This window comes from Gopherus flavomarginatus, chromosome 3 (genome assembly GCF_025201925.1).
Source record: "Gopherus flavomarginatus isolate rGopFla2 chromosome 3, rGopFla2.mat.asm, whole genome shotgun sequence".
Taxonomy (NCBI): domain Eukaryota; kingdom Metazoa; phylum Chordata; order Testudines; family Testudinidae; genus Gopherus; species Gopherus flavomarginatus.
The window spans coordinates 196,297,727-196,325,220 of NC_066619.1; the positions used below are offsets into that span (position 1 = coordinate 196,297,727).

The following is a 27,494-nucleotide window of genomic DNA, read 5'->3' on the forward strand; positions in this document are numbered from 1 at the left end:
GGCGCATGCGCGTTGCTAGGTCCCTGTAGCCGTGTCCCTCTTACTTCCTGCCTGCGCCGCTCTACTTCCGGGTCAGCGCGGAGAGTCTATGTTTCTCGTCAGGGCCTCCGAGCCGGGGAGCCCGACGCCGGCCCGATGCTGAACAGCCCCCGCGCAGGCGGGAGCAGCTGCCCCGGGGCTTAGGGAGGGATCCGGGGAGCGGGCGGCCCCGGGTGCGGTCTGGGCCTGGTAGATGCGGCCCCGGCGCCCGCCATGGACAAGATCCTGGAGGGGCTGGTGAGCTCGTCGCACCCGCTGCCGGTGAAGCGGGTGATCGTGCGGCGGGTGGTGGAGTCGGCGGAGACGCCGTTGAGCCAGGCCCAGTGCCGGGCCATGTTCGCGCTCAGCACCCGGCTCATCCTGCAGGGGCCTGACTCCTTCCAGCGGCAGGTGGGGCGGCAGGTGCTGGAGGCCTACGCCCGCTTCCACCGCGACGAGTTCGAGGCCTTCTTCAACCGCGGCCTGGTGCTGGGGCTGCTGCAGCGCGGCTACGGGGGGCTGGACAGCCGCGACCCCGCCATCTTGGACTACGTCCAGGCCGGGCTGCGCCTTATCATCAGCTGCCCCTCGGTGCTGGAGCTCTTCGCGCTGCTGCAGGTAGAGGCGCTGCGGATGGTGTGTGAGCGGCCCGCGCCCCCGCTCTGCGCCCGCCTGTGTCAGCTGCTGGGCGACTTCCCGCAGTGCCTGCCCCGCGGCAGGAAGCTCTCGCTCGCTTTCTGCCAGCAGCTGGTGCGCAGCATTGCCCACTTCCAGAGCCAGGGCAGCCGGGAGTCCGAGCTGCGTCTTTATGTTTCCCAAGTCACCCAGGTCAGCGGCCTCCTGCGCAGCATCTGGAAGGCCGAGCCTGACACGCTGTTGCCTTCTTTGCAGGAGCTTTTCGCCGTTATCTCCTCCACAGGTGAGAGCTGAGTTGTGTAGGAGGATTGGGTTGGGGCATGGGCACAGCACGAAACTGGAATGGGTATTGCAAGCCCCAACACACAATCTATTTGCCCAGTGCTGGCACCATAGGGATGTTGGGTTTTGCCTGGTGCTGCCATGATAGGCCTCAGATACCTGGTATTATCAGCCCTAAATGTTCAGAAATCATGAGTCAGGATCACCAAAAATCACGAGTGGGTTTAAAATCATGAGATTTTGTAAAAATTAATAGATTTGGTGTTCTTTTTATTTGCCTTCTGCTTTTTGAGCCTTTAGGGGAGGGGTAGGCAACCTATGGCACGGGTGCTGAAGGCGGCACGGGTGCTGATTTTCAGTGGCACTCACACTGCCTGGGTCCTGGCCTGGTCCGGGGGGCTCTGCATTTTAATTTAATTGAAGCTTCTTAAACATTTTGAAACCTTATTTACTTTACATACAACAATAGTTTAGTTATATATTATAGACTTACAGAAAGAGACCTTCTAAAAACGTTAAAATGTATTACTGGCACGCGAAACCTTAAATCAGAGTGAATAAATGAAGACTCAGCACACCAGTTCTGAAAGGTTGCCGACCCCTGCTTTAGGGTGTACTGGGGTCACATTTTGAAGCTTTCTCCACAGCAGCGAGGACTAGAAACTTACTTTTTCTTTAAGAATGAAGGCAGAAATCATCACACGTCTCCTTGACTCCAGGAGCAGGGGCTTTAAGGAAAATAATAATTATCATGACTCATGACAAAATCGTGAGTTGGCAACACTGGATACTGCAGTAATGGACCCACTTATTAAAATGAAGAGATTGCCCATGGAAAGTGGTCTGCCCTAGAATAATGGAGTCTGTAGGGCAGGTGGTCATAGCAAAGGTGTAGGGGGGGGGGGGAAATAAGAGGATCTCTTACGAAGTGACCAGTAGAATGAATGTGGAGAAGCAGTGATGTGCCCACATGTGCTTGTGTTTGGGATTTGGTCACTTACTGAGGCTGCGCTCACGCTCACCCTCTTGTATCCAGATGACAGCCTCTAAGGTAAAAAGTTTGTGGTCATCCTCTTCCCAGAATTTTAAAAGGAAACTCCTTTTCCCTAGCACACACACCCCCTCTTAGAAATGTAACATTGCTATGGTCAATATGGCTTGGTGTATTGTGGTTTTGGTTTTTTTTTATACTATGGGTAAAAGTTGTTAATTGTAAACTGTTTTTCAGCAAAGTGACTTAACTTTTAACAATTTGTTACCTCTCACAGGTCAGTTTAGGATGGAAAGTGTTAATACTCATCTCAAGATATGCCTTCAATCCCAGTTTAGCTTAAGGTTTCTGATAGCTAAGATCATAAAGCTGTTCAAAGCATTGTGCGAATGCTCATCAGAAAGCTTGACACACACAAAGTATTATACATACATACATAAAGCCATATATTAGTGGGTGAAGTTCAGTGACTTGTGTTATGTAGGAGATCAGACTAGATGATCATAATGATCTCCTCTGTCCTTAAGGTCTATAAACTTAATGCAATACTCTTTTAATGAGCTTGCATATTGGCTCACATGCGGAAGTTGTGTTTGCAACTGAAAGTTCTAGAACCTTGATATTTTAAGAGTCTATTTATTTTTGCAGAAACTGGTGTGGCCACCAGAGAAGTGGTGATACAACATATTGCAGAGTATCAGCTAAACCTGACTCTTAACTATTAACGCCCGGTACAACAAATCCTCATTTAAACTAATTCTGTGACTTATTCTTGGATTAAAGAGCATGATTCAATTGTCTTAGCCTGTCAAAATAAATTAGGCCTTAAATATTGTGTTGAGCAACATGTCACTTTCCTGCATGTATCTGTCGGGGAAATGAATAAATATTCTCACAGGCTCAGTGTTTCCTCCACTCAAATGTTAGTTTCAATTTTATTTTTATCTTGGTACATGCTGAAGTAACTTGTGCAGGTCATGGCAGCAAGTTTAGCAGTTTACAGAAACACTTATCTAGGATAGGAGTAAAACATAGCTGTGTCCGTGTTTTTGTTTCTTACAAGATGTCATGTTCAACTATTATAGATACTTCATTTGAGCCTTCTGTTGCACTGGCAAGCCTTGTGCAGCATATCCCATTACAGATGATTACAGTACTCATCAGGAGCCTTACCACAGATCCAAATGTAAAAGATGCAAGTATGACTCAAGCTCTCTGCAGGTACTGTTTCTCATTGAAAAGGGGGATAAGCCTTTTTCTAATTCATGCCTTTTGTAAAGTTATTTGCCACTTAAATTCCATAAAAATCTAAACTGAAAATCTAAGAATCTTATATTGCACTACCTGGAACTTTAAATGAATTTGTATTTCTAATGCCACAGATATGTCACCATCAAGTTTTCAGTGAAATGTTGTTGCCTTATTCACTAATGTGGCCTGATCATACTTGGCCATGGCAAAATCAAGAGGAGGGTAAAATGTCAGCTGGAAATTGAGAGGAAGCTTGCTGTGCTCATTTTAGATTTGGGGCAAAGAAGCTAAACCTGTGAACTTCACAGGGCATAGGCCTCATTTTCATGGATTCAGCCTCCAAACTGCTTTCTCTTTCCCAATTCCATCTGTGTCCTGTCCTCTTTTGAGGAGGACAGACAGTTTGGAGGATGAGTTATTTGACTTCCACTGTGATATTCTGTTGAAAATTCATGAAGATTTGAAGTGGGCTGCTCCTGGCTTCATCTTCAAGTTTCCAAATACTGTGCAGCTTGAGTTGACTGGGTATTGTAGCAATGGAGGGAGGGAGGAAGGATGTCATGAATCATTTGCCCACCGGGTTTCTTCTCACCAGTTTAAGCACTGGGGATCCTCATGACTATAAATGTCAACATGCCATGTTACTGAATTGCAGACTTGGTTAGTAGCTACAGAAATGTAAATGGTGATCTACAAAACTGCCAGAACTAGAGAAGGGCTTCTTTAGCTCTTGAAGAAAATAGTCCTCTGAATGTGTTCTTTCACAAGGTCTAACCCAGCAGCTCTTGTTATTGAGAGTGAATAGACTAGAAAGACACTGAACTATGGGCATGTCTAAAATCCTTCTTATTTTAGCTATAAGAGAACTAATGTGAAGTGCTTTTTTTCTGAAAACACTTGAATTTGATACTTACCTTCATATTAATTATTTTCAGTCCTTCTGGTTTGTTTGTCTATATCTTTAGCTATTTTGAGGAATCTGATTAATATGGCTTAATTGCCTTCTTCCATATGAAGACATGAGGTTTCAGGGATTGATTCACTGTAGTTTGGGTGCTTGGATTTCTCTCTCTCTCTCTCTCTCTCTCTCTCTCTCTCTCTCTCACACACACACACACACACACACACACACACACACACACTCTCACACACACACACACACACACACACACACACACACACACACACACACACACACACCAGTGTGCTGATTTTCAGTTTTTAAAAGAACCTGACTGCACTTCTGCTGTGCTTGTAAAAGCAAGTCACTTTCAAATAAAAATGTATCCAATCTAAAACTGAAAGCCAGAAAATTCAGAGTTAAAATAAGAAGCTTCTTTAGGAGCACTAATAGTTTGCCAGCAGTGTGCTAGGAGATTATAACTTCCATATTATGCCTAGGTATTACATCTCTTAGAATCACCTGTTGTTTGAGCAGTGCTTGAACACAATGTGATGGTGTAGTAATACTTTGAGAATTGTCTTTGCATATTTCTATTTGTGGAATAGGCACTACTGACCTCTGGTAAGCTAAGAAGTAGTACCTGTCAGGGTTGCACGATCACTCTCTTTAACAGCATGAACATTTGGTACTTTAAGAGCTGCCTCATTTAATTCCTTTAGGTAATTAGCTGTATATCTAGACACTTTGTCAAGAGAATTGTAAGCCTGCTCCTCCGTCCCCCTTCTGCTGCTGCTTCTTCTGTAGTCTCCTTTCTCCCTTCTGTTCCTCTCCCTTGTTACTGCCAACCAGCACTGGCTTCTCTTCCTCTTCCACACCTTTAGCCAGCATTTGATATCTTCTCTGACTTTAAAGGGGGAAGAGGTGTAGTGAATGATCTAGAGAAATCTTCTCCTGAATATCAGAATGCTGTTGGAAAGTCCTCAGCATCTAAGGACAGTGTTGCTGCCTCATTTTTATCACCACCAGATAATGTAGAATTCTGTGAACATTTGGGACACATGGCAGAATCTTTAGAGCTGGAGATTAGTAATGTAGGAAAAGTCTCATTGCTTCTTTGATGCCACAGAAATCAAGAATAAAGGGGAAATTACTCTCCTGTTGAGGATTACTAGACCTATCCCAGGACATGTAGCTGCTCCCAGCATCAGCTCCAGTGTGCTCAGAGAAGGCTGAGTGCCTGTATCAAGTACCTCAGCAAGGGCTCTAGCACTGTTTTGACCTCCCCACCTATGGATCCTTGGCTAGAGAGAAGGTCAAGGGCTCTAAACATGACAATACCTTCCCTGTGGGAAAGGATGTGGAAAAAGTTGAATTTTGCAGGATTCTGCTACTATGGGGACTTGTTACCAACTTTTAAGCAGTGATGCTTTGATCCCAGTTTTGGGGCTGAATGCCTCTTTTACGCTATCAGCCTGGTGTGAATAAAAAAAAATAGTGAATGGTACTGTTGCGGAAGGAAATACGGTGTCCAAATCTGCTTTCTGTGCATGCTATGATACTTATGACACCCCTGTATGGACAGGGTTATTCTTGGCTGAAGCCTTCTGGGTTCACAATGGAGGCATAGAGCTGGATTGAAGGATTTCTCCTCTGAAGCAGGGTGTGTTTGTAGGGGGAGATCTGTTCATCTTAAAAGCAAGACAAGAGCCTTAGGGTCTTGAAAATGAGACACCAGATCCACTGAGGGGCTGCTGAGGCTGCCTCATCTTGGTCAGAGGAACAGTAACATTACATCATCCTTGTTTCTGATACCAGACATACCTATCATCTCCTGGCTTCTATCTCTTTAGGTGGGTGGGGGTGCGAACCTTAACAACAGAACAGATTAAATAGCTTTGAATTGGTTCTAACATCTGTCTTCATCTACCAGTCCTCTGCTTTGACATTTGCCTGGGAGCCTAGTAGGGCAAGTCTGCACTGCCTTCTTTCAAGGAGGCTTTTTTATTTAAGTAGCATGGAGGAAGCCTGTCATAAAAAATGTGAATATATAGAGACAGCTCTGAACTATATTTACTGATAAGCAATATCATTAATGTGGTAATGCTGATGGAGTTTTTTATTTTAAAGAAAAATTATGTCTGGTCTACACTAGAAAATTAGATCAGTTTAACTACATCACTCAGGTGTTAAAAATCCACCCCAAGTGACGTAATTAATTCAACCTAACCCCTGGCATAGACCGTGCTAGGTCAATGGAAGAATTGTTTGCTGCTGTAGCATTTCTAGTGTAGACAAGTGCTATAGTGTAGAGTAAGGTGTAGATATTAAGTTGGACACCATACAAATACATAACCTCAGTATTGTCTGTCTTCTCAACTGCAGATGGGAAGCTCAGGTTTCAGGCTCTGTCATTTCTGTTCCCCCCATCCCTCCAGGGAGAAGTGAGAAGTCAAGAGTTGGGCAATATATGCTTACATATTCTCTTTATCTTAGTGCCTGAGAGCATATACTTTGCCCTTTCAGTGCATGTTTATAAGCTTTATGAACAGCATACTGTGTGTGCTGCAGCCAGTTTTCAGGTGTTAAAGTATCTGAAGTAACTTCTCACACCTTGGACACTAAACTTCAGCCAAATTTGATTTTTTATTATTACTGTGTAAACTCTTGAAAATGGCTTATAAATTAAATGGTAGGTGTTGTTAATTAAGATCTGTTATAATTTGACATTCATTTTTTGTTCTACAATTATAGTGCAGGATCTTGTTTTAGTTTATTACAGCTGATCTAATATAGAATCATAAAATAGGATTGGAAGGGACCTCAAGGGGTCATCTAATCCAGTCCCCTGCGTGCATGGCAAGATGGAATATTAGGTAGACCATTCTTAACAGGTGTGTTTGGTCCTCTGTTGTAAAAAGTACTACTTCACTGAGTGTACTGCTGTTGAAAGTATGGGATATCTATGACTCCATGTTCATGTGCACTAATAACTCTCCAGTGTTTGGTTTGCAAACTGGGAGAATATATGTAAATATTAAAATTACATTTAGAACCATACTTCGTTAGTATTTGAAAGCTCATACTATCTAGAGAAGAGGTAGCGTAAAGCCTTAACCACTGTGCAGCACACTATGTAAAATACATTCTGACTGGTTTAGAATATGTTGTCAAATGTAGATCTAATACAGAGGAAGCGTATGAAGTTAACCTCATTGATAGTGAATGATTACAAGAGCAAAATTGCTTTTCATTAGGGGGGCAAATCCATATTACAAGGAGTAGTCACCCATTTAAGAAAAAAATTAGGAGAGAAGTGAGGAAGTGTGCCTTTAACATTCCCCTTTGCTCTTCCCACCACAAAAAAAACCCCCATGTTGCAGTGATCTTCCATCTGGCCAGAGGGAGGGGTGCTCAAGAGCAGTAGAAAAATGTATCTTCCTTTTAGTTACCATAGAGTAAGGTTCCTCAGAGTATAAGATCTGAATTTTAATCTTTCAGGAGGCAGTGCATTATAATGATCCTAGACCACAGTTATTTTAATCAATGTAGCTGTTCTCACCATGTTTTGTATCCTTAATTTCCAGTGAAAATAATCTAATTCACAATTCCTTTAGAAAAGATCTTGATTTAGAAGAACATACATTACTTACCTACTTTTTCATTACTCCATTAGTCTTTATCACACTACCCAGATGCTGCCAAACTCCTTTGCACATCTTCTCTCCACCGTTTGTGACTACACCTGGTAAGACACATTAGCACACAGGCAGCATATAGCTGAAGTAAGGCTGCAAAGAACACTGTCTTTATGACAGTTATTTTACTTTCTGTGGTAAAGTGTGCAGCCATCCTCAATTTTCCCATTCTTTGTCTACTTAGAGGGAGTCTGGTTTCCTGTAACTCAGAAGCACGTGAGGTCACAAGGGCTATCTGTGAATTTTGAATCTTAATTCAACATGGATGCAATTTGGGTGTGGTTTTAGGGTACATCTACGCTTGTGGCAGTGTGTAGATTACTGACACTGTGTGCCCAGCTAGCTTGAGTATAAACAGCAGTATAGAGAGTGAGCCTTGGTGAGTGGAGTGTCCTGTACACCAGAACCCCCAGGGTATATACTCTACTTGGGCTCTCTGTGTGCCCAAACTGTGTCTCCCATGTCTGCACTGCCATTTTTAGCAGTGTAATATCCTGCTGCTCCCTCAGGACCTTTCCCTGCATTATGTAGCTACTCACTACAGTGGCAGGTATGGCACAGCCTGTTTTCCATTGCAGCATGTAGCTGCATGTATCGTGCCTGAACTCTGTACCACTATAAGTGTAGATGTAGCCTCAGTAACAAGCTGGAAGAGAGTGATTCCTTCAGTACAATCAGTTTGCTTTCTTTTCTCTCTTAAAATGAACTTCAGCCATAAACTGTCTGAGATCATTATGCTAACAGGAATAGTTTTTGCAAAAAACATATGTTCATAATTGTATGTCAAATTTACAATTTTATGTGTGTATTTTAACAAAGCATAGTTCCTTATGTAACTAAGTAGGGAGTTGATCTTGTCTTTTTTTAACCCTCAACCCCCACCCCAACTTGCTTTGTTTAGACCCTTGTGTAACTCGTGTGATTAAATAAGTAATATAAATGTATGTAGAATTCCAGAGATCAGAAAAACAGTTGAAATATCGTTAATTTGTTTTTGTCCTTTTGCTTCACCCTTCAGAATGATAGACTGGCTGTCCTGGCCCCTGGCTCAGCATGTGGAGACATGGGTGATTGCGTTGCTGAAAGGACTAGCTGCAGTCCAGAAATTCACTATTCTCATCGATGTTACTTTACTTAAGATAGAACTGGTATGTGGGATAATAATGCTGTGATGGGGATTAGTTTAATTTCTGTGCAGCTGCAGAGCATGCTTTTATGCCACAATATATTATGCCTTTATACCCAGTGTAGTAGAGTATAAATGTCTCTTGTAGACGTTGGTTGTAGCATAGCAAACATGTCTTACTCAAAATATTCTTTGTAAACCTGGAAGTTATTTCTGCTTATTTTAAGAGTCTTCATTCTTTTTAGACTTGCTCAAGTAAATGACTGACTTGTTTTTATTTAAGGTTTTTAATCGACTTTGGTTTCCGCTTGTGAGGCCTGGTGCTCTGGCTGTCCTTTCTCACATGTTGCTTAGTTTTCAGCATTCTCCAGAGGCTTTTCACTTGGTAAGTAATTAAATTGTGAGTGTCTTCAGCTGTTTTGTTAAAGTGGGCCAACCTGTAATATTTATGGTGTGGTTCCAAGTGGAAATGACTAAAATTGGTGATTAGGGTTTCATGTTTATTTCAGTGCTTCTGGACAAAATTTATTCTGTTCACAAGTCAACAGATTTTATAACTTCTGGCCCTGAAAACTCAGTCTGTGATTCATGTAAGGTTTTTACTGCCATGTGCATAAAGAATCTGCAGGCCAAACTCTGTTCTTAGCTACTCTTTTGTCACCTTTTTCTTAAGTGGTATGACTGACGAAACTTTGGGCAGAATTTGGCCTCCAGTGATTGGTAAACGATGTTGAAGGAAGGGGGAGAGTCCAGACTTTACTGCCAGTTGTATCATCCTTGACTAACCATGGATAGCAGCCCCAGACGTAAAAACTTCCATTACTAAAATGATTGAGATGTAGGATACATATAGGTGGAAAACTGTATAAGAATGAGCATGTAAAAAATAATACCCTTAAGATCATAGATATGGTATTCATCGATCAAATTTTTTTTAATGTATCGCCTAAAATACATACATCTTTTATTGCTAAAATGATTTTCTGAAATGTGGAGATGCTCCAGAATGCCTGCTTTTAAAGCTTCAAAACTTGAAACAAATGTGCTTAAGAGGAGACTGAAAAATAAACAATTCTGTTTAAAAATGTAGGGTGGGCTGGGATAGAATAGTGGTGTATTTTTTCTGATGAATATTTTCCAGGTATCTAATGCAGGGGTAGGCAACCTATGGCACGTGTGCCGAAGGCGGCACGCAAGCTGATTTTTTTCAGTGGCACTCACACTGCCCGAGTCCCGGCCACCAGTCCAGAGGGCTCTACATTTTAATTTAACTTAATTTTAAATGAAACTTCTTAAACATTTTCAAAACCTTATTTACTTTACATACAATAGTTTAGTTATATATTATAGACTTATAGAAAGAGACCTTCTAAAAAGGTTAAGATACATTAGTGGCACTTGAAACCTTAATTTAGAGCACACCACTTCTGAAAGGTTGCTGACCTCTGATCTAATGTATTGAATAGTAAAAGTTCTTTTCTTAAAGATCCAAAATAGGAGCTGTAATTGTTGTAACTCATTTTTTTCTTTTTGTTTGTTTTTTTGTTTATGTAGCTTGTTCCACATGTGGTCAACTTGGTTCACTCCTTTAAAAACAATGGCTTGCCTTCCAGTGCAGCTTTCTTAGTGCAGCTGACTGAGTTGATACACTGTATGATGTATCATTATTCGGGATTTCCAGAACTCTATGAACCTATTCTGGAAGCTATTAAGGTACTGTAATGTGAATGCTAAAGGAATGCTTTCTTCGAGATATGAAACCTTTGATCTAATAGTTAAGTATTGATTGTAGAGCACTAACAAAGATGAAAGTAATTAGGGGTAGGCAACCTATGGCACTCATGCCAAAGGTGGCACACAAACTGATTTTTTTTCAGTGGCACTCACACTGTCCGGGTCCTGGCCATCGGTTTGGGGTGCTCTACATTTTAATTTAATTTTAAGCGAAGCTTCTTAAACGTTTCAAAAACCTTATTTACTTTACATACAATAGTTTAGTTATATATTATAGACTTACAGAAAGAGACCTTCTAAAAAAGTTAAGATGTATTACTGGCACGCGAAACCTTAAATTAGAGTGAATAAATGAAGACTCAGCATACCACTTCTGAAAGTTAGCTGAACCCTGTATTAGTGTATGACCTGCAGATGTGCTTGTACAGGGAAAATTTTATCTTGAGCATTGTTTGCTAATAATTGTTTTAAATAAAAATGGCTGAAAGTTATGAAGTAATTAAGACACGGGTGTTAAACTTAGGTTATTTTTTAACTCTTATTTTTCAAAATCTTTATCTGCTTATTTAGTTCCTTCCAGTTCACTTAACCATCTCTACATTCTTGTTCCAATGTCAGTGTTGAGCATCTCATTGCAAACTCATACGGAAGAGCTACAAAACTGGGAGTCTCAAGTCTTCAATGCTGCTATTTATTATACCTCTCTAATACAACCCCATCTCCAGCACACAGAGACAGTTGCTCTTCAAGACCGAATGGATTGGGGTTTTAGTGGCTGTTATTTTTTAAATCTGGTATCTGATGTGTCTTCTCTTATGCGGACTGCTTCCTGTACTCTCAGGGGATAGGAAAGACCAATTGGATATGCCTATTTCTAGCTTATTTTATTAGAAGCAAATCTAGGTTGAGGCTAGGGATTCCATTGAATCCTTTCCCTTTTGTATGTGTAAACACTTTCCCCCTGTGGTGGTTGTGCATGTTTAAATGAAACGAGAAACTGCTCTGCCTCCAGAGCTCACTTAGTACCATTCACAGTTATTGTTAAGGTATTTAAGTTCAGCAACAGTGCCCAACGAACTGTGTGTGCCATCTCTGTGCCATTTTCAAACTTTACTTTACAGAAGCAGTGACTTAAATTTAAACCAAAGTCAGCAAACTGGCTCTAAATCAACAGATTGCATAATGTTAAATTATCAAACGGAATCTCCGGAGTCTATTTGAGCATTTTTTTGCTATTAAGGTTGGCTGAAAGTGCTTAGTGGAATGAGGTGTTGGGGGAAGGTGAAGCATGTTCATCTGGAGACTGAAGACTAGAGTAATTAAAATATGCAAGCCACGATAACTTTTTAAATTCTCATTTCTATTGCCCAGTCTCTGGACCCCGGGGGGTTAGCTTCCCTTTGACTATAATTCATTTATTTTCTTTTATATGAACTGTGTGCTATTTTACTTTAGACTTCACTCTTTCATAGTCATGCCTCAGTTTGTATTCACTTCTGGTATGTTAGATGGTGAAACATACTGCTGGCAGATTCCTCTTCCTCCCCTTCCCCCCCCCCCCCACACTCTCACCCCCCACCCCGAGGGACACAAACATGCCCAAGTAAGGGCCCAATCAGATGAAATGCCATTGTTGTGATCCAGTTTAACCCAATTACTCAACTTGGATTGATTATGGTACTGAAGAGAAGCATTGTAATCTGTTAGTTTCCACAGGAAGGTACAGAATGCGATTAAACAACAAGGCATTGGTTGTCTCTCAAATATGAGGAATTGAATTGAAATACTAAATAGGCCCTAAAGAGATCAGGAAAGCAGTGACTGTTGACTGAAGAAAAAGGGAACTACTTACTATGGAGGAAGAATGAGTGTGCAATGTGAGAGGGTTCCTCATTCGCAAGTGGGTTTCAGTGTCCGTCTCACCTTTGAGGTTAATTGTAGGACAAGGGAGGAGTGTTGGCTAACAAATGAAGGCAAGATACCTTAGACACTTGTCTAAGATGCTTCAATTTGGATGCTTCTGTGGGTAGATCATTGTTATGCGTTCTTTACTTAAAATTCTGTATGTTTTCATGTTTTTGAGGTAAAGCGTATAATACAAATGATGTATTAAAGTATGTTGGTAGAAACCACTTTCAGATATAATTTGTATTGACAGCGCTGCAATTAATAAATAAGTATGTATGGACATATTCCTTCCTGTTTTGAGATAAAAAATCCATAGTCTTACACTTGAGTGTAAGTTTTTATTCATTTGAGTCTGGGATTCTAACTTGGCAGAACAGAGGATGTTCTGTTATGCTATTAACATGACACTTAAGAGGCAATTTTTGGTGGCAGAGAGAGCAGGAGCATGCAGATTAAAGGTGACCTCTAAAGCTATGGGTCTGCAGTATCATTAGAGTTGACAGAATGCTCCTTCAGGAGGAATTCATGTTGGCCATGCCACTCAGTATGAGCCTTTAATGACTGTCCGAACAATTGTATTGTCAGCAGTTTCAAAGGAAACTGCGTGACCAGTCTTCTAGGCTGCCAGGTGACCAGAACTGGAGGGGGGAATGCAAAATGGCAGGGAAGGGGAATATATGGAAGACTGTTCCTGGATGAAGTGTGTGTTGTAAAAACAAAGAAATATACTGCCAGTGGAGTTTAAATATGTTTCTCTCTTGTAGGAATTGCCCAAACCAAGTGAAGAGAAGATTAAGTTGATTCTCAATCAAAGTGCCTGGACTTCTCAATCCAGTTCATTGCCATCTTGTTTGTCTAGACTTTCTGGAAAATCTGAAACTGGGAAAACGGGTCTAGTTAACCTAGGAAATACATGTTATATGAACAGTGTTATTCAGGCACTTTTTATGGCCACAGAGTAAGTGTAAACCTTTTAGTCCTTGGTATTCCGTTGGCCTTTTAATAAACTGTATCTGTTACAAATTAATCCACGTTACATTTTGTGAAAGGCAAAATGATTAAAACTGTCCTGTGCTGCATATTTCCTAATAAAACCTTATAAGAGTTCCCTGCATTTAATAGCTAATCGTGTACTGAGCGAGAACATATAGGAAAGAGTGTTAAAATACACTTCTGTCAGCCTACAGTTTTGGTGGTCATAAAAGTAAATTTCATATTTTATGTTCATTTGAGAGAAGTGTTAGTATCAAATTGTAGTGATGTACCCTGGTTAGTAGCAGTTTAGTTGGTACTTGTCAGTTTCCTCAGTATCTAAAATTAAGTTAGGGCTGCAATATTGCATTCAAGCTCCAGGCCCAAGAGAAGTCTCGTCTCCCCTCCCCCCCCCCGCCCCCCCAGCAGTGTTGAAGTTATTTGTGGTACTCTATTAAATATTGAGACTAACTATAATACTTTGTCTGCTCTAATGCTTTTGGTGTGCTCCTCCGTTCTTAAAGTTTTTTTATTTAAACGGTTTTGCAAGAGGTCAACTCTTGTTCTAGAGTTGTCTCTTTTTCTATTTTAAAAATAGAATTCTTAGAGAAACAACCACTGAGCATTTAAGCAGGTGTTATATATTTTGCCCTTCTTTGTCAATTTAATTCCATCCTCCTGTCATGAATGATACTTTGTTGCTGTCATTTTTGAAACTCTAATATCAAAACAAATTCTTGTCTTTGTCCGTTCAGTTTCAGGAGACATGTATTATCTTTGAATCTAAATGGGTGCAATTCACTAATGAGAAAATTACAGCATCTCTTTGCATTTTTGGCTCATACTCAGGTATGTGTTGGTCAACTTGATCTGCTTTTTTAAGACTAGCTGTAATACTCAAGACTGACAAGGCTTGATAGCGCAGAGGTGGTGCTTGGACTGGGAGAGATCAGGGTTTGTCTTGATGTGTAGATGTGATACTGAGACCTGCGAGGAGAATGAGTGTAAATTACCTCTATCTCTTAGGCCATGTCCAGACTACCCGCCGTATCGGCGGGTTAAAATCGATTGCTCGGGGATCGATATATCGCGTCTAATCTAGACGCGATATATCGATCCCCGAGCGCGCTTATATCGATTCCGGAACTCCATCAACCCCAACGGAGTTCCGGAATCGACACGGAGAGCCGCGAACATCGATCCCGCGCGGTGTGGACGGGTGAGTAATCCGATCTTAGATATTCGACTTCAGCTACGTTATTCATGTAGCTGAAGTTGCGTATCTAAGATCGATTTCCCCCCCCCCCCCCCCCCAGTGTGGACCAGCCCTTAGTACCTAGTGCCACCAAATGAACAAATATTATTGATATGTTCAAGAAAGCCCATATGTTCTTTTCCTCAGTCAGGGAAATTTCATTGTGGCAATCTTTTTGAGGTGAGATGAGGCTTAAGAAGGTGTATCTTAAGGAACTGTAACCGTAAAATAGACCCTAAATTATTTTAAACATTCAAACTGGGTAATGTAGCTTGCATAAGTAAAATCTAATGCTCTGTGCAATGCAAATTAGTGATTATCTCTTGCAGGTGAATTTTTAAAGAAACTTTGTTTTGGGTTTTTTACAGCAAATGACTTTTCTGATAGAGTAATGAGATAAGAAAATAGCTATATTCTTTCTGCCACTTATATAGTTAGTTTAAAAAGCACATTACTTTAAGGTAAAGCAATATTGAGATAAATAGCAAAAGAAAGGAGGAACATGTCTTTTTGTCCTGAAGCATGGATGAAATGTACTGCAAACTTATTAATGATGAAAAGCTTAAAATATAGGGCTAAGATTTATAATCTCTTTAGTCTTATTCAATAGTTTTTCGTGCAAACAGTAGAACATTGTTTAATTGTAACTTTTTTTGACCTGTAAAGAGCCTATGATTGAACTTTGATTTTTGTACTAAAGGCAGTTCTACAGTATTCATGAACTATTTGCCTCTTTCCCTACTATACAAAATTAGTTCTTTTTAGGGCTATCAATTTAATCACAGTTAAGTTGCGATGTTTACTAAAAAAAAATTAATCGTAATTTAAAAAAAAGAACTGCAATTAATTGCAATTTTATTCTCACTGTTAAACAATAGAACACCAATTGAAATTTGAGAGGTTTGGGGTGCAGGAAGGGGTTCTGGGTTGGGGCGGGGGCTCAGGGCGCAGGGGATTGGGGTGCGGACTTACCTCCAGTGACTCCTGGCCAGCAATGCAGCCGGGGTGTAGAGGCAGGCTTCCTGCCTGTCCTGGCACCACAGACCGTGCTGCACTCCAGAAGTGGTCAGCAGCAAGTTCAGCTCCTATTTGGAGGCATGCAAGTGGCTCCGTGCAGCTCTTGCCCACAGGCACCACCCCCTCTGCCCAGCTCCCATTGACCAGGGACCAGCCAGTGGGAGTGCAGAGTCGGGTCAGGGGCAGTATGCAGAGCCCCATGGCCCACTGCCCAGAAGTTGGACCCATTCCGGGGCACAGTGTGGTGTCAGAGCAGGTAGGTGCTAGCCTTCCTTAGCTGGGCAGCACCGCCAGCAGAACGTCTAACATCCCGGTTGGTGGTGCTGACCAGAGCCTCTGGGTCACTGAGCAAGTGTCTCACATGCTGCGACTCAGTACTAGGTCGTGACCCAACATTAGAAAAACACTGCTGTAGTGCAACCTCTTTATCCTGTAAGTGCAACTTACAAATTTTTTTGTTACATAACTGCACTCAAAAACAAAACTGTAAAATTTAGAGCCTATGAGTCCACTCAGTCCTACCTATTGTTCAGCCAATTGCTAAGACAAACAAGCTTGTTTACCTTTACGGAGCTGCCTGCTTGTTATTTACAATGTCACCTGAAAGTGAGAACAGGTGTTCGCATGGCATTTTTGTTGCCAGCATTGCAAGGTATTTGCATGCCAATTATGCTAAACATTCTTACGCTCCTTTGTGCTTCAGCCGTTGTTTCAGAGAACATGCTTCCATGCTGATGACACACGTTAAAAAAAATAATGCTTTCATTAAATTTGTGACTGAACTTCTTGGGGGAGAATTGTATGTCTGCTACTCTTTTACCTGCATTCTGCCATATATTTCATGTTATAGTTGTCTCGGATGATGACCCAGCACATGTTCGTTTTAAGAACACTTTCACTGCAGATTTCACAAAACGCAAAGAAGGTACCAACATGAGATTTCTAAAGATAGCTACAGCACTCGACCCAAAATTTAAGAATCTGAAGTGCCTTCCAAAATCTGAGAGGGACGAAGTGTAGAGCATGTTTTCAGAAGTCTTAGAAGAGCAACACTGATGCAGAAACTACAGAACCCGAACCACCGCAAAAGAAAATCAACCTTCTGCTGGTGGCATCTAGGGTGACCAGATGTTCTGACTTTATATGGACAGTCCCAATATTTGGGGCTTTTTCTTACATAGACTCCTTTTACCACCCACCCCCTGTATCAATTGTTCACACTTGCTATTTGGTCACCATAGTGGCATCTGAATCAGATGATGAAAATAAACATGCAGCAGCTTGCCCTGCTTGGATGGTTATCGAGCAGAACCCGTTATCAGCATAGACACATGTCCTTGGGAATGGTGGTTGAAGCATGAAGGAACATATGAATCTTTAGTGCATTTCGCACATAAATATCCTGTGACGCCGGTTACAACAGTACCGTGCAAACGCCTGTTCTCACATTCAGGTGATACGGGTAAACAAGTGGGCAGCATTATCTCCTGCAAATGTAAACAAACTTGTTGTCTGAGTGACTTGCTGAACAAGTAGTAATACTGAGTGGACTTGTAGGCTCTGAAGTTTTATATTGTTTTGTTTTTAAATGCAGTTATTTTTTGTACGTAATTTTACATTTGTAAGTTCAACTTTCATGATAGAGATTGCACTAGAGTACTTGTATGAGGTGAATTGAAAAATACTATTTTTGTTTTTACAGTGCAAATATTTGTAATCAAAATAAAGTGAGCACTGAACACTTTGTAATTGAAAACAATATATTTGAAAATGTAGAAAATATCCAAACTGTTTTAAATAATTGTTTTTCTGTTATTGTTTTAAAAGTGATTAATCATGCGATTAATTTTTTTAGTCTCTTGACAACCCTAGTTCTTTTTTTAAAGAAATGTTGTGTTCCATATGTTAAATACTCTTCAGTTCTTTTAAAAGGAGTCAAAGTTCAGGTGTCAGAAAGGTGATGAGACAATTTAGCCAAGTTATTTAGTAAGACTTGAATATATTGCCTTATTGTTTTAATATTACTGCTGACAGAGGGAGGCATATGCACCTCGGATTTTCTTTGATGCTTCCAGGCCACCATGGTTTACTCCTAGATCCCAGCAAGACTGCTCAGAGTATCTCAGGTTTCTGCTAGACAGGTACAGTAATGATTAACTCAGTGGTAATCTTTAGGCTTGTAGAATGCTTAATTTTAATTGAGTGGTGATCTGACGATTAGAGTGCAAGATTGGGAGTCAAGATTTCTGGGTCCTATTCCTGACTCTGCTACTTAAGTCAGAGAGGAAGCTGTGTTAGTCTTGATCTGTAAAAATCGACAGAGTCCTATGGCACCTTATAGACTAACAGACGTATTGGAGCATAAGCTTTCGTGGGTGAATACCCATCGCATGCGTCTGACGAAGTGGGTATTCACCCACGAAAGCTTATGCTCCAGTACGTCTGTTAATCTATAAGGTGCCACAGGACTCTTTGTCGCTTTCCGCTACTTAAGTGATGCATGATGTGTGTACCCATTAACTTTTTTGTGCCTCAGTATATCTGTCTACCTTCCTACCTCATAGATGTTGTGGGTAGAGGTGGATGAAATTTTTCAGACAGATTTTGTTTGTTTTGTTTTGTTTTTTGTTGTGTTTTGTTGTGTTTTTTTTTTGTTTTGTTTCAAAAAACAGTTATGGTTGACTCTCAACTGTTTGAATTTGGCCTAATAGTTTTGGCCCAGGGCAAGTTTTTCAGGGACAGCAAACATATACGTTTCTATCCATTCCCCTTGTGACCAGTGGTTGGGACACTCGTTTGGGATGTGGGAGATCTAGGTTTGAGTCCTGACTCTGGAACAGGGATTTGACCTCAAGAATAAGGCTATTGTTGGGTGGACCTCTGTTTCCCTGTTGAAGCTTACACTTTGTATAAACACTTGAATGCTCATTGGGCCAAGAAGAGAGAATGAGAACAGCTCTATGCACTGTTGATTTAAGTACTCATTGAGAGGTAGGTGTTGTGGATTCAAATCTCTCCTCTGAATCAAGCAGAGATACTTGCCTCTCACTTTGTGGGAAACTGCTCCAGATGTGCAGTACAGTGTTCCCAAAACGCCACCTGTGGCCCTCCATGGTGTTTTTTTTCTCCTTATTTGCATTTTCATTTTACCTTTAGATTCCTTGGGAATGGGGTCAACTTTGTAGCCATGGAAATGCTATGCGTGCCATATGACACTATAAATAATACATTTTTAGCTTTCTTACTGAATCAGAAGTACAGAGCCATTCAATCAGAATGATATATATTAAAATAAATAACAAATAGCATGTCTTTTGATTAGAATTTGGTGACATGAGTACATACTTTCATATTCCAATTCTCAGACAAAACTATCTCCATACAGAGTTGTGTTGCAATAGGCATAATGTATTTGCTTTTCTGGCGGCATTCACAAAAGTATTGTTCATAATTTAAGCAACATCTAGCAAAGTTTCTTTTATTCTACTGTACATTGTTTAGTATAGATTGAGGGTGGAGGGGAATCCTAAGAGCTGTATAAAATGATATTCAGAAATATGTTTGGAAACAATGCATCTGTTGGATTTTTTTTTTTCCAGGCTGCATGAAGAGGAGAGAACCTTGAAAGCTTTGTCTTCAGCAAAGCCATCTGAGAATATGATGAGTACTGAGTCCTTGGCACAGGAAACTGCCAACAAGGCACAAGTGTTTACTGAGGCGCCTTACACAGGAGATGAAGAAAGAACATTGATAGAGAAAATGTTTGGAGGGAAACTACAGACCAGTATATGCTGTTTGAACTGCAAAAGTACTTCTCAAAAAGAAGAAGCCTTCACAGATCTGTCGCTGGCATTTTGTCCTCCCACTTCCTTGGAAAATGTTGACATGCGAAGTATAACACATTCTTCTGAAGTGAAAGATGACTGCATGGTGCAAACTGGTATTGTAGCATCCAGTCCTGTTGAAGAATCAGCACTTGATACATCTCTGGCAGTAAGTGATGGCTGTGAAACAGTAATGAATGAAGGAATTCTGAAAGACCACCTTCCTGCTGAGTTAAACTCTGAGAATATTACAGATTCTGATCTGTACAGAGTTCAGTATACTAAGAATGTGTCTCAGAAGCCAGTAAGTGAAAATACTCCCTCAGTTACTGACTTACTAAATTATTTTCTGGCACCTGAGATTCTAAATGGAGACAACAAGTATTATTGTGAAAAATGTACCTCTCTACAGAATGCAGAGAAAATTATGCAAATCATGGAGGAACCTGAATACCTCATTCTCACTCTCCTCAGATTTTCATATGATCCAAAGTGTCATATAAGGCGCAAAATCCTGGACAATGTGTCTGTACCACTTATTTTGGAACTACCAGTCAAAAGAACTGCATCCTCTTTAGGTGTAGTATCAAAGGGCTGGTCCGTGGACATTGAATTCTCTGACACTGGAGAAAATCTTGCTAAAAAACTGAAGCCCTCAGCTGCTGAAGAAGCGTGCTGCCCAGAATTGGTACCCTATGTATTAAGTTCTGTTGTGGTGCACTCTGGTATATCCTCTGAAAGTGGGCATTATTATTCTTATGCCAGAAATATCACTGGTTCAGGGCCTTCCTTAGGGCTGTGCCATCAATCAAAAAATATGGCTTTAGCTTCCCATGGCAGCTTGTTGGCAGGGGAGATTTCCCATGCAGTTATCGAAAATGATCTGGACACTAATGAGATGTCAAAAGAGTGGTTTCTATTTAATGACAGCAGAGTGACATTTACCTCATTTCAGTCTGTCCAGAAAATTACCAGTAGGTTTCCAAAGGACACTGCTTATGTGCTGTTGTACAAAAAACAGAATTGTAGTAATGGTTTCAATGCCAATTCAGCAAATGGACTCTGGGTGAACGGAGACCCTCCTCTGCAGAAAGAGCTTATGGATGCTATTACAAAAGATAATAAACTGTATTTACAGGTAAGATGAGAACATAACTAATGTTCAGAGTGGCAGTCTCCTGAGGTGTGGCAAATGTGGATCAACTTGCTTGCTGTTTCTAAAACGGTTACTTCTAAACATTCTGGGGATTAATCTCAAAATTTTATAGCTCATAAATCCTGCTACCCTTATACTAGCAACTGATGGATTAAAATTAGTAGTAAAATTTTAATCAAATTTATTAGTACACAGCTTTATGTGAACTATGTTTATATGAAGAACTTGCATGTTTTAATCTTGTTCTGTATTTTTAGGGTAGAGGTTCTCACACTGTCCTTTGACCACTGATGATCAATCCAGGATTGGATGGTTCAAAAAGTGCTGGTTCTTCTTATTGCTACCTGCTAAATTGCATTAAAAGAAGCTAAAAATATATTACACAGGAAAGTTAGGGAAATATTTGTGATACAGTAAATATGATCCATGCTAGAGCGTTTCAGAACTGCTGTTTTTTGTGGGTTCACTGACTACTTGTATTGTACAGTAAAGGTTTTATTATTTATAACCTTTTTGCAGTGGGTTAAATTATTCGTGTATAATCCTGCCTACCAAACCTAAACTGAAATTAGAAAAGTACAACTAACCCTCACTGTGAAGAACTATTATGGTACCTCCAGGTGCTGAAGAGAATTGTGGGTTTATGTTGTAACCTATTCTTGGCTTGCTATTTTCAGAACTTTGTGTGGTAAAGCATTACCACAAATTGACAGTCTTCGTTTACATGCTGATTGTTGTCTGCTCAGTAAGCACAGAGGAGTAGAATATAGCTTCTAAATGTCTTACCAACTATATCTCAGGCAGCTGTGACACTTTTTTGAATCAAGATTGTCCTTCCTTCTTCCATCAATCTGTTTACCTTTCTCTCTCCTTTAATTTGTTTCACAACAGTGAGGGGAAAAAATAAAATCTCTCTGATGGTAAATCCATAATTGGTACTTACTGAATAGTAAGTTACAGCTGCATAATAACAATATGTAGGTAAAATGGAAATCCTTGATCTTGCATAGACATATTTATAAAAGCTTCTGGAAATCCAGGCCCACTGTTCTAGTCTGGGCTCCTAGCCGTACCTGACACAGTTACATTTGGAAGAAAGAAAATTAGTAGGAGGCTAATGACAAGTATTTATCGACTTTAATACAATCAGGGGGTCCTTTTCAGTTATAATTCCATGTCCTTCCTTCCTTCAATTCAACAGAAAAAAGGGAAAAAAATCTCTTAACTATAGCAGGTTACCAATAGAGCTTTTCAAAATAATGGAAGCAAAGGTGGGGCCTAACACTAAATACCAGCCAGAGTAGATGGACAAGGCCTTTGCCCACTCCCATTCAGGTATTTCCCTATTAAATCCAGTTCAACCATCAGCCCCAGTAGCAGGATGACAAAATTAAGCAGTGTGCTTTCTTAAGGCTTATAACATTGATAGTCAATAGTTTAACTCTGACAAAACAGACCAACCATGTGGGTATAGTCTACCTTAGCACATTTTGTTTCAAGATTTTTTGTTGACATGTAACTCTGAATTTTACAATTTTTAGTACAGGTATAGTTTGATAACAAATATTGTTTCTTTTGAGTGCCCAGAAGTATGCTAGATGCTTCAGCAGCAAAGAATCCTGTGGCACCTTATAGACTAACAGAGGTTTTGGAGCATGAGCTTTCGTGGGTGACATGCATCTGATGAAGTGGGTATTCACCCACGAAAGCTCATGCTCCAAAACGTCTGTTAGTCTATAAGGTGCCACAGGATTCTTTGCTGCTTTTACAGATCCAGACTAACACGGCTACCCCCCTCATACTAGATGCTTCAGAGACTCAAATAAATCTGTCCTTGCTCTGTAGAGTTCACAATAGAAAGTAAAATATTTTACTAGTAAGATCATAATTTGACAACCTCTGCAAGATTTATGGAAATTGACATAGAATTCCTGGACAAACTGCAACTGAGTTAAGTCTCAGGTCTCCAGACTTTTTCATTGGAGCAAAGCAGTGCTACAGCAGTAAGTGCGAAGATGTAACATAGTAAAACACAGGCCTTAGCACTTGCAAATTCCAGACTTTTAAGATATTGTAGCCATAACATTTTTATGTAACTGTAAATTTCCATGTGAATGTAAAACTGCTCGCTGTGGAATGAAACTGCTATGGCTCCCTTAGCTGGAAGTTTTCTAGCAGTCTGTGCAACTGAATCTTGCATTAAACAAGTCTGAAAATATTCTGCCACTGAGATGGAAGCTATCTAATCTGTGTCCTATGTATCTGTGGCACAGTGGTCCCAAACGCTGGCAATCGAGTGTGATAGAGTGGAAACTCTGTTCTAGCGTCTTTAGAGAGGCTTTTAATTATGAAAATGAATACACTGAGCACCGTAGCCTGCTGTTCATTTGGTATTAAATTCATGGGTTTTTGACATTGTCCATACTTTCATTTTTGCTATGTCATAGATTTTTAATTTTGTCTACACAACTGCATCATAAAATTTTGGGGGAAGGGGAAGCAGGTGGTTTGGGCAGCTGGATGAGGGCAGTTTTCCTTACCTGCAGAGGTCTTGAGAGGCAGTATAGTATTGTGGGATAAACCCAATAGCTGGATGTTCTTGCTAAAATGATTAGCAGTTGAATAATTTCATTACATTTACACTCATTTTTGTTTCAGAATTAACATGAGATCTTTGCTATTAAGTTCTATAGAACTTAATAGGGTTGGAATTTTATAGAACCCTACAGGTTACTCTTAAAAACTAATTTAATATGGAGTTATATCCTTTCTGAGAGAATTTTGAACCATGCTACAGGATTTCAGGCACTGAAAGCTCTTTGTAAACCTACTACTATAAACTGATGGCTAGATTGTGAATGCATATGAAAATCATATTTTGACAATCACTGAAATGATGGCTTTGAGCAGCGTTTTGTGTGCAAATAGAGTTTGGTGCAGGTAACTATCAGTTTTGCACACGGTCAGTAGTGTACAGATAGAAGCCGTATTAATGGCTCTTTTGAAACTTACCCTTTGAAATAAAAAGAGCAAATGTATTTTCATATCTTTACAATTTTTAGAGGTTATTTTACACTTTTATCCTTCGCTCAAATGTCAACCTCTCAATATTCAGTTGTGCTTTTTCATTAAGTTGTATCCTGTTGAGGACAAGATCATGTCCTTTCCTTGACAAAAACAAGTTCTTCAATATTGAGTTTCCATCCATCTCAGACTAATGCCTAGGCTGCTAAATTCAGTGTAAGAGGACAGTGTACAGAAGGATTGAAGGATAACACTTCATTATCCTCTAAACTGTGAATATTCAAACTTGTCCATTTAAATCCAAGTCATGGTTTGAGTATATGTTGTCAAGAGTGATCTTACTTCAAAATTAAAAGGTTTGCTTAGGAACTTAGCTTCTGATTATCTGAAAGAGGAATTAAAGCAGTTATTTGTACTTAACTCGATATAGGATGTTAATATGTTAATTTTAAATAGGAAAGCAAGTAAATTGTGTCTGTGTCATTAAAATCTCATGGATTATTAAAATCTGGGAACAATTGCATTGAGACCTCTATATTGTCTATCTCACTGGAAGCAGGAGGAGTATGTATTGATCACTTGCTCAACATAGAGCTCTATTCTCAAGCTGTAACATTCTTACATGTAGAATTTTGTGCCAATAGATTGTGTGACAGAAGAAAACAAACACTTAAAATTGCCATGACATAGTGAAGTGTTTTGTTGGAACATAAACCACACAGTACTTTTCTGTTTTTATTTTTTGCATTGATAACACTAGAAGAGATTTTATTAAGAGATACTTGTTTTGTGCCTCTAATTTTGTAGTACGTACATGTTACTTACATACATAGTATCAAAGATTTTTTAGCACATGCTGTAGTAACTAAGCTATGAACATGAATGGAACTATTTTGCCCTGTTGTAGTTGCTGCTAAACAGTATCTCCCAAGATCATAGGTGGGAGTCTTTCTTGTAACTCTTCTGTACTCTTAATTGAAAATTGGTGCTCTGTTCTGGGGTTCCAGTTTGGTATGGCAGTCCCCTATACACAATTCACTTCATGGTCCTGCAGGCGATCATCGTACCTCTGCTGCTGCCAATAGTGTTTCCCAAGAAACACCACAGTGAAAGAGACACTTTGTTGATGATACACTGATGGAGCATTAGTGGTAAAGGCACAGTTTTGCTGGTGGCATAGGAATGGCAAACCACTAATTTCTTTTTATCCCCGCTCCCTCCACAGCCACAGAGGGAAGGGAGGAAAATACCCGCAATGTAATATAATATGGATGAGATTTTTAAGTCAGTCATTTATGGTTCTGATGACTGTAACTTGCATTGTACATGTACTAAAGGACTTAAAGTTAATGTGCCACTTGGTATAGTGTTAACCTGCTCGCACAAGCAGTTTACGTTAAGCAGATGCTTTGGGGTTTTTTGGGGGGAGAAGGAGGAATCTTTGTCCTAGCTGGAGCAGTTTAACTACCAGCTATATTATATACATGTCAAACTCAAATTATATAGGAACTTCATGCTTGTAGTTGACTGCCAAAATGCTGTCATACAAATTGTTAGCTATAAACATATATAATATAATTCAGAGCACATGGCTAGCCTAGAAGTTTTGCAATCTAAATTAGAGTTGCACATTTACTTCTGAATGTTTGGATAGCTAATCTATAGTAAATTTACAGCTCATAATGAGAAACTGCTATTACAACTAAATTGTATTAAAACAAAGGCTCTAGGAAGAGCATGTTGGAACCATTCCTTTAGTATCTCTCAGTAACACTTTAGCTAGAAGTTATGTGGAATTTAATATTTCCTATTAATTTTGGATTCCATTCTAGTCCTGTGACTGGATACAATTTACTGTTGTCACTCTGACATAGCCAGCATAAACTCTGCCTACTGATATTGACTGTCTTCAAATTCCAAAAGCAAAGTAAATCTGAATTAAGTAGGCCATTCAGTCCATGTTTAATGATGAGGGAGTGAGTTAAATAGCTTCAAATTTAAGGCTGCATTTTTTTGGCAGTATGAGTAACTTAAACATGCACAAGCTATTCTTAGCATCTCAGAAATTACATATACTGCACCTGTCTAACACTCGTATGATAGTGTAACACAAAGGATCCAAGTTTTTTAATCATTGGCTCTGTCCCATGCTCTTGCGCTGTAAGAGTATAGGTGACTTGCAAAAGAAATTCTGAATTCCCTCAGCTTTAGCAAGATATGCTTAGTGGCCCCAATAGCTGGATAGAAGGAAGTTCCCTGGAACTTAGGTATTTTATTTCTTTGCAATATCCAGCCTTACTCTGATTCAGTATCTCAGCCTGCATGAGATTTATAATATATAACTGACAGAGCTACCATGCAACAGCTCTTTAAGAAAAACTTGGATAAACCATATTGAATGAATAGACACGAATACATCATCCATGTCTTTTGCCTTTTGTGCCAGTGCAATTCCAACATCCTACAATGGTTTAGTGTCAAAGGTGTCAGTTGCAGCTAAAACAAATGGGCTTCATTTAGTTTTTGAACATGAGAAGTTCTGTAAAAGAGAGGCTCTGTACCATACTTCTAAACTTGAAGACAATCTCACCAAGATTTTATTTTCAGTCATCTTTGTTAGTCACTTAGGGCCAGATTCTCTTATCCTTGCTTGCATTCAGTAATGCTTTGCCTTCTGAAATAGTCCCTGGATACTGGCCCACTGCAAGTTGAAAACAAAAAAGTAAAACAATTTAATAGAGAATACATTGTATGGTTTACAGATTTCTTATTTTCCCTAGTTTCTGTACCCAGTTCTTACTGAAGTGGCTTTTAAAACAAGTTTAGATACAAATACAATAAGTTTCAATTTGGGGAGTTTTTAACTGCCTTTATTCTTTTATTTCAGGAGCAAGAACTTAGTGCTCGAACGCAAGCACTACAAGCAGCCTCGACCTCGTGCTCTTTTCGACCCAATGGATTTGATGACAATGATCCCCCAGGAAGCTGTGGACCGGCAGGGGGCGGGGGTGGGGGAGGATTCAGTACTATTGGTAGACTAGTGTTTTGAGGAAGACCTAGAATACATTGGTTCCAAAACTGCTCCCACTGCTGCTTAGGACTGGTTAAACCACTGAACTGCTTCAAATATGCTACCAAGCTTTTGTTTTTGAGACATAATCCTTGTTCAGAAAACAAATGTTAATTTTGTTTGTTTTGGTTTTATTTGAAATTAAATAAGTGCATCATGGAGAAAACTACCTCTTAAAAATCCTATCGTTTTAATAGCAAGATGTGCTTGGCCAAAAAAGAGAAGAGAAAAAAAAATGTAATCCCTATTGTTGCTGCATAAAATTTAATAAATGCAGTTAAATCAGTTTGTACCATCCCAATCCATTGAATAAAGGAAGAGAGCTCATTCATAAGAGAGATGATTATTCAATAGTGGAATACTTTCCGGTGGGCATAATTGCATACATATTTTTTCCTTCATAAGTCTGGATATCTTAATGGTGGCAGGGAGGATGCACCCTTATAATGAAGGCAATAACTTAAAATTTAAAACATGACCTGCTACAGTACTTTCCAGGGTAGGAATTATTCAGATTCAGTATATTTGCATTTTGAGTACAACTGTAAAAAGTCATTTATACACATTTGCTAAATCATTTTCAAGAAATGTGCATGGTCTTGTAGGAACAAAAAATTTTTAACTAGAAATT

At 39.8% G+C, this 27,494-nt stretch overlaps 1 protein-coding gene across 3 annotated transcripts; it reads left to right on the forward strand.

Moving 5' to 3' along the window:
- The first annotated feature begins 51 nt into the window (after positions 1-51).
- Positions 52-27,190, forward strand: USP38 (ubiquitin specific peptidase 38). 3 transcript variants are annotated; one of them, XM_050946257.1, is made up of 10 exons: positions 54-937; positions 3,013-3,148; positions 8,796-8,925; positions 9,187-9,288; positions 10,458-10,616; positions 13,310-13,503; positions 14,273-14,366; positions 17,824-17,930; positions 19,389-20,751; positions 26,681-27,190. In XM_050946257.1, the coding sequence occupies exons 1-10, from the start codon at positions 253-255 to the stop codon at positions 26,840-26,842; spliced, it is 3,132 nt and encodes a 1,043-aa protein (XP_050802214.1). In that variant the 5' UTR covers positions 54-252; the 3' UTR covers positions 26,843-27,190. The 3 variants fall into 3 exon arrangements, with proteins under 3 accessions (XP_050802216.1, XP_050802214.1, XP_050802217.1); XM_050946259.1 differs by lacking the exon at positions 10,458-10,616 and having other exon boundaries at positions 52-937; XM_050946260.1 differs by lacking the exons at positions 54-937; positions 3,013-3,148 and adding an exon at positions 7,711-7,827.
- The last annotated feature ends 304 nt before the right edge of the window (positions 27,191-27,494 follow it).